This window comes from Ochlerotatus camptorhynchus, unplaced genomic scaffold (assembly GCF_037179485.1).
Source record: "Ochlerotatus camptorhynchus isolate MF236.1 unplaced genomic scaffold, CSIRO-AGI_Acam_v1.1 ptg000434l, whole genome shotgun sequence".
Lineage (NCBI taxonomy): Eukaryota > Metazoa > Arthropoda > Insecta > Diptera > Culicidae > Ochlerotatus > Ochlerotatus camptorhynchus.
The window spans coordinates 7,862,455-7,869,887 of record NW_027040920.1 but is presented as its reverse complement, the minus strand read 5'-3'; the positions used below and the strand labels follow the sequence as shown (position 1 = coordinate 7,869,887).

The 7,433-nt window shown below is 45.4% G+C and overlaps 2 protein-coding genes across 2 annotated transcripts; one reads left to right on the top strand and one right to left on the bottom strand.

Moving 5' to 3' along the window:
* Positions 1–1,232: 1,232 nt before the first annotated feature.
* On the top strand, positions 1,233–1,709 carry LOC135711641 (uncharacterized). The gene has a single exon (XM_065234511.1). The coding sequence runs from the start codon at positions 1,233–1,235 to the stop codon at positions 1,707–1,709; it is 477 nt and encodes a 158-aa protein (XP_065090583.1).
* A 2,414-nt stretch (positions 1,710–4,123) lies between these two features.
* LOC135711640 (uncharacterized) lies at positions 4,124–4,987 on the bottom strand. Its single transcript, XM_065234510.1, has one exon. It carries the CDS (start codon positions 4,985–4,987, stop codon positions 4,124–4,126), a length of 864 nt encoding a protein of 287 aa, XP_065090582.1.
* Positions 4,988–7,433: the final 2,446 nt, after the last annotated feature.

The following is a 7,433-nucleotide window of genomic DNA, read 5'->3' as shown; positions in this document are numbered from 1 at the left end:
GCAACTCAGAAGGTCACCATCAGCCGTGACGCACGGTTTCTAGAGTTGAACGAAGTGGATGTTCGAGCTGGCGGAGAAGATGGCGTGGAAGAACAGGACGGTATTCCGTTCACATCGGCACGGCAACTGGAAGGGAACGAGCAACCGGACGCTGACCCTGTACCAGGCGAAGAGTGCGAAGAGTCCAATTACGAAGAATTTGGTGAGTGTGAAGAATACCCGGAAGATGAGCCAGAGGCGGCAGAAGATCCCCTGGAAATCAAAAGTGAACCGATGAGTGACAATGACAATGACAGTTTGATGAGTGACGATGATGATCAGAATCATGTGAGTGAGACGAGCGGAAAGCGTAAGAATCGGGGAAAAATGCCCGACCGGTACTCTGATTTTGTTGTTGGTGCAGCCACGCAAATGGTGAAAGAGCCGGTGTCCTATGACGAAGCAGTCAGGTGTGCGGAACGTGATTCCTGGAAGCAGGCGATGGATGACGAAATCCGGTCGCATGAGCGTAATGGTACCTGGGAACTTACGGATCTGCCAGCAGGACGGAAGGTCGTAGGAAGCGGCTGGGCGTTTAAGGTCAAGCAAAATGAAGCAGGACAGCTGACACGTTTCAAGGCTCGTGTGGTGGCCCAAGGTCACGTGCAGAAGTTCAGCGTCGATTATGACGAGATCTTGGCGCCCGTTACTCGCCATTCGACATTACGTACCTTACTGGTGATTGCTGGACGAGATCGGCTGGTTTTGAAACACCTTGACATCAAAACAGCTTATCTATACGGCGACATTGAGGAAGAAGTTTATATGCGGCAGCCACCCGGCTGCGCTGTGCGAGGACAAGAGAGGAAGGTATGCCGTTTGCGCAGAAGCATTTACGGACTTAAGCAGTCAGCGCGCTGCTGGAACAAGAAGTTGACTAGTGTGCTGAATGCAATAGGCTTCACTGCTAGTTCCACCGACCCCTGCTTGTTCGTCGCAACCCAAAATGGAAGAAAGGTGTATATCCTCGTATACGTGGACGATTTGTTGATCGGATGCGCAGTTGAGAAGGAGATTACACGGGTGTACGAAGAGCTGAAGCGCCACTGAACTGGCTAGGTGATCCGAAGTCCTTTTTGGGATTGGAGATTCGCAGATATGCAGATGGAGTGTTCAGCTTGGGAGTACAGCAGTACATTCAGAAGTTGATTCGAAGTCTAGGACTTGAGAATGCGAAATCTGCGCGGACTCCAATGTATACCGGTTTCCTGAAGCTGGAGGAGAAAGGTGAAGAATTCACCAACAATACGAAATATCGGAGCGTTGTAGGAGCTCTCATGTACATCGCTACCTGTGCTCGACCCGATATCGCAACAAGTACTTCTATATTGGGACGAAGCTTCGAAACCCCGAAGGAAGGCGACTGGACTGCGGCCAAGCGCGTTGTCCGCTACTTAAAAGGGACAGCGGACTGGCGTTTACGACTTGGGGGAGAGGCGGCTTGCAAGTTGGAAGTGTTTTCCGACTCCGACTGGGCCGGTGATCCAAGGACCAGGAAGTCCATGACTGGATACGTGTTGTTCTTTGGAGGAGGAGCTGTGACATGGACGAGCCGACGACAAGACTGTGTTAGCCTATCATCGATGGAGGCTGAGTACGTTGCCCTTGGTGAGGCGTGTCAAGAGGTGATGTCGACAAGGCAGCTACTCCAGGATTTAGGCGAAAAGTAGACAGACCCTTCCTTGGTGTACGAAGACAATCAAGGGTGTTTGAGCTTTGTGCAGTCAGAGAGAATTAGTAAGAGGTCTAAACACATCGAGACTAAACAGTGCTTCATCCGTGACTTGGTTGAGCGTGGTGTGGTAAACCTGAAGTACTGCCCCACTGAATTGATGAAGGCAGATATCCTCACGAAGCCGCTTGGGGCGGTGAAGCACAACCGCTTTGCTGAGATGATCGGACTGGCGACTGACCGAGGGCATTACGTTGAGGAGGAGTGTTAGGCGATACAACGGTGCACCCCTCTGTCATTCACCGTTTCCAGCGCGAGATCGCGCACTACTAAATACTACCTTGTTTTCATACTCTTTGAACTATATTAATGTCAATAAACGATTCGCAACGACGCCGCGTGCTTTTTAATCGTCTCCGATTGTTTCGTGTTTTTCTTGTTGCTTTATTCCTCCGAACGACGTGATTCCGCTTCGTAGCCTGCCTCTGGTCTCACAGAAACGACAGGCGAAAATGAAAACAATGCCTGCGAATTCCATGTTCATCTCGGCACGCGCGAATGTGTGAGTTACAAACAAAGCTGGCAAAATAAAACGGAAGGTGTTGGGCTCACTCACCAACACACTCACATAAGTAAGCAAAGCAGCAACTGCTTCAAAACTAGCACAGATGAGTGTCGAGATTGACTGGAATGGCCAGATCGGTGATGGATCACCACCGACGACGGCATTCACCAGTTGCTTTTTACTTCGTTCGTACTATGGAGAAACCATAATTTCGGTTTGTATCTATCTCAAAATTTATCAGTTCACTCTACTTTAGAAAATGATAGCTGACCTTGTTGAAAATTATCTCAGCTAAAACTTTGTTGAAGACCATTTTCAAATTTTGCATCAGTCTAATGGTCACGGAGAGTGCTTCGACAAGCACATTGATAGGAATGTATCAAGCGTTACTACCTTCAGCTGTTTTAAGATCGTGATTGTGATAGGTCGCAACTCTAGTCATCGGTGTCACGCCACTACACCACCACCGTCGAGGCAAAAATGGTTTCCACGCCGCCGCCGCCGCCGATGAATGGACCGGCGCACAGGTCTAGCTGGAATCTCAAGAAGTTTTATGATAACAATACAATTTTACTCAGTCACACGACGGCAGTTTTCAGCAAATTTTACACTTTGTAGGCCATTGTCGATTTTTTAAAGCAGCTTTAAGCCTTGCGTTTTGAATGCATTTTTGCGTTTTCTGGTCACTTAAGGGGGTATTCCCGATCTTTTTTTTTCAAAAAATCAAATTTTTGTTTTTCACGTTTTTTTGTACTTTAGACTATATACTTTCATCCCCCCAAGCCGTTTTCCGATCAGCGAATTCGGTGTCCAGGCATAGCTGACTAATGGTAAGAACCCCCAAATGGTTTTAACTAAAGTCAAAACTTTAAACGCGTTTTTCTCGAAACCACATTTTTTTATCGGGCGAAGATTTTTCTCAGAAACTATAAGAGATATTGACTTGAATCTTTGCGCATTTTGTTCCTTATTAAATTCTTTGGAACTTCTCCCACTTTCAGGCAAAAATATTAACATTTAACATTGTTTGAAGCACCTTAAAGCTGCAAAAAAGCGGGCTAAAAATCGCCTGTTATTTCATATGGCCGCCATTTTGTTAATTTGCAAGATTTTTTGCTGCCAACGGGAGAAGCTCCAGAGAATCTTATGCAGATTATTAATTTCATCACGAAATCTGTTTCAGATGAAGCCGTTCCAGAGAAAAGTCTTCGCCCGTCCAGGCGTTTGCGGCGAACAGGGGTCTGTTTGCCGCCATTTTGTGACGTCAATAATGTCTTTTTTTTATGTCGAAAAAAATTTATTTGTAAACTTTAATGTTCAATAAACAATAATCCCAAAGAGTTAGGCGCATTACTATTCATTTTCCTTGAAAAAAAATTAATTGAAAAACAGGCCGAAAAAAGGCAAAAGATTGGGAATACCCCCTTAAGGCTTAAGCAAACCCCACACGCATCAATATATTGACGCGAAGGGGAATTATTGACAATAATATTGATGATGTGAATTCAGAAATATTGTCAATCTCGATATATTGACGTCAAATAGCATGTATTGACAATACGATTATTGTCAATAAAAGCAATCGTGTAGGGTTCACTTTACAATATCTGTCTTCAGTATCGGTGGATGACGAATTAAGGAAATTTCACGAAGTGGATCACAGTCAACAAGTGTTTGAGATCCCCTGCGTTTTGATTTTGTGTACCATTGATATACCTCCCCTGTCACCTGACAACCTACAACCGGGTTTCGAATAAATTAAAAATGCTTCCGATAATCATCTGTAATTAGTTTTACTCTTACCAAAATATATCATTTACACACTTACATATTAAACTTGAACCCTCTTATAGGCAAATCTGCAATGTTGCGTTAAACTTCCTACTTCCCGGACAGGGCAGCAATCGGTTGACAAGCACTTCGTCAGAGTAGTAGCACTGATAGTAGTTGGAATCACTGAGTGCGTTGGCAAAATTTCCCTCGCCTGGGCACTGGAACGCGCATCGTGACCCATCGAAGCTCGTTCCATCAACACACCTGAACATGGACACTATCGTTTCATCCGTGGTTTTATCCTTACTGCAGTAAGCGTAGTACCGACTGCTTGTTCCGTAGCTTTTGAACACCGAACTTTCGGAACAGTTCACCTTCAGACAGTCAACTGATTGATCGACGATTGTCTTGCACGGAGTCGACATAAAGTCGGGATCGAAGATGTTGTCTGGCAGACAAGACTGGAACTGCGATGGTTGCCCGTATTCGGTACAAAAGTGGTACCCAGTGCAGTCGGATGGATCCGGGTAGAAGCCAAAGCCAGTGCAGAGGATAGATTGAGGTGGGTTGGTTGGCTCCGGTGGGTTGGTTGGCTCCGGTGGGTTGGTTGGCTCCGGTGGGTTGGTTGGCTCCGGTGGGTTGGTTGGCTCTGGTGGGTTGGTTGGCTCCGGTGGGATAGGGGCTTCACATCCATCTGGTAATAGTTCACCACATTGTGCAAATTGTCCTGCCTCCTGCGAACAATACGTTCCTTCCGCGCAGGTCACAAGATAAGTAGATACTGAGTCGCCACAGATGTACATTGATGAACAATCATTGCACACTGTGAGCACTGGAAGACCCACAGCCAGAACTTCACACTCTTCTTCCTTGGGATTCTGCGATAGAGCCACGCTTAGAATCCCGAAGATGACGATCAACGACACTTTAAACTGCATTTCGGTAGGTGACTTGGAACAATAACTGAGAGGCTCCTGGCAGTCGAGCTTTTAAACGTTTTAGGAATTAAGTTCTTTTTTCTTTAACACGCAAAATTTACGACCCAGGTAATTCACAGACATGCAGTCGAAATTTGCAAACTGTAAATAGTAAGGAGATAAGGTTAACGATAACGGTTCGTCATCCAGCTGCGGAAGTAAATTTATGAAAAGTGAACTTGCGTTGGAAATTTCCGGAGAATGGAATAACGTTTTTTGTTTAGATAATTCCATAACGATAACGACTGCGTTAAGGTAAAGGTCATCGCTAGGCGCCAGTGGTGTAGTGGTAAGCGTGATTGCCTCTCACCCCAAAAGGCCTGGGTTCAATCCCAGTCGGTGCCACCGGAATTTTCTGAGGCATAACATCTCTGATCTCACGCCTTCCTTCGGAAGGGAAGTAAAGCCGTTGGTCCCCGGTTCATGAGTTGATGGGTCGATAGGTAGGGTCCTGGTGTGGAAGCTGCCTCCCTGATGTCGGTAGCATTGGTACGCAGTACGGAAAACAAGATCGACGGAAAACAAATCAAGGAAAAAAAAAGTTCATCGCACCGAAAAAAATAAATACGCCTTGATTTTTCTAAAAGCATTGGAAAAGATAACAGAAAAACTATAAAACATCGACCTACCGTTTTGCTTGGAGTCCAATTTTTTCATGATGAGATAAAAAATATTTAACAAATAAAATTTCTCAAAAAAAAAAAACCACGGACACCCCCATTTTTGTTGGATCATTAAAAATCTAGTCAATTATCTCGAAAATGATTTAGATGATCGAAAAATCAAACTGACAATCTTCTCTAATTATGCCAATGAATATTCTGTGAAATGGTCAAGGTCCCAAATTAAAAAATACCATTTTCGGCCCCACAATTCAGAGCCACATGCCTTTCTCTCGAAGTTTTTAGTTGTTAGACAAAAAAGATCTAGAATTCCTCCTGACAAAAGTTTTTTATTTCCCTAAGGATTATTTAAGCATGAACAAAAATGTGTGTATTTGCTATAATTTTTGAGAATTTCGACTTCTAAGTTGCAAAATGTTTCTTCAAATGTATATGAATTCATAAATTGGAAGAAGATCCTAGAGATAATCCTTTGCCATTTTCTCTGAGTAGTAGTAGTAGCAGACACCATACTCGAACAAGTACTGTGTTGCCAGTGGGAGGTTATGGTTCCTTTGTGCAAAGTGCGCACATACATTATTTCATCTGTTTGATGATCCGCAATTATACCGTAAACACAGCAGCAGACATCAAAATTATCCCTATCAATTATCATTTTCACACCTATCTTTATCACTTATCTCTATCCCTATCACAACTGCTTCTATCAATGATACTATCAGCCGAAAGCACTGCTGCTGCTGCTGTTACTGCAGACGACCGACCGGACACCACCACACACGGTGATTTAATAAGCACCGTTCAGGGAGACAGGATCGAATTCGGTTTTGAAATCTGTGTTAGGGAATGCGCTGTTTGCAGCCAATCGGTGATAATTTTGATTAGTCCGTATTTTCTCTCGGATTCTCGATTCGATTTTGTTTCGTTCTGTGCTGTTGCGTTGCGCCGTGGAAGTGTCGCCACCATCTCGCGTTCTGGCAAGAAAGAAGGTGCTAATCAAGCAGCCCAGTGCGTCGCAGGATGTCGCCGGAAAACGAGTACTGCAAGCCAACCAGTATGCAGTACTCTCGGAAGAAAATGGCGATGGTGACGCCGTTCCCATTGCAAGAAAAGAGCAGATTTCCCCACTTTTCACGACGGTGAATGATGTTGCTACGCTGGGTGCCTTCAAACTTTGCAGCATTGGTACCAAAATCATGTGCTCCAGCCTGGAGGAGTACAAACAAATAGGATGTTTCCTGAAGGACAACAACGTGGACTTCTTCACGCATGATCTGCCATCGATCAAGCCGCTGAAGGTAGTTTTGCGTGGATTACCGTCGTTGGAGGCGCGGTGAAATCCGAGCTGGAGCGGTTTGCGCTCAAGCCTGAGGCAGTGTTCCCGATGAACCGGCGTTCCAACCACAACACCAGCTTCCGTGATCAGTTGTTCCTGGTGCATTTCACGTGCAAACTGCGGCAAGTGTGCTGAAACTCACTCAACTGCGTCCTGTGAGCAAGATGATGACATCTAGCCAACGTGTGTCAAGTGAAACAATGGGAACCACCAAGCCTCCAAACGCGAATGTCCCAAGCGAGTGGAGTTCATTAATATCCGCCGGAAGGCTACAATCAACAACCAGCTCGGTTGCCTCCATAATCATCGCTTGCCTCCTGTACTCACGGAAGTCCACTACCCCGCTCTCCAGCCCCGTCGACATGTTCCGAACCTAGCCCCGCTTCCACTCAACAACCAACAAGCCAATCCTGCGAGTATACAAATGGTTCCCAACAGTCGGACAGTT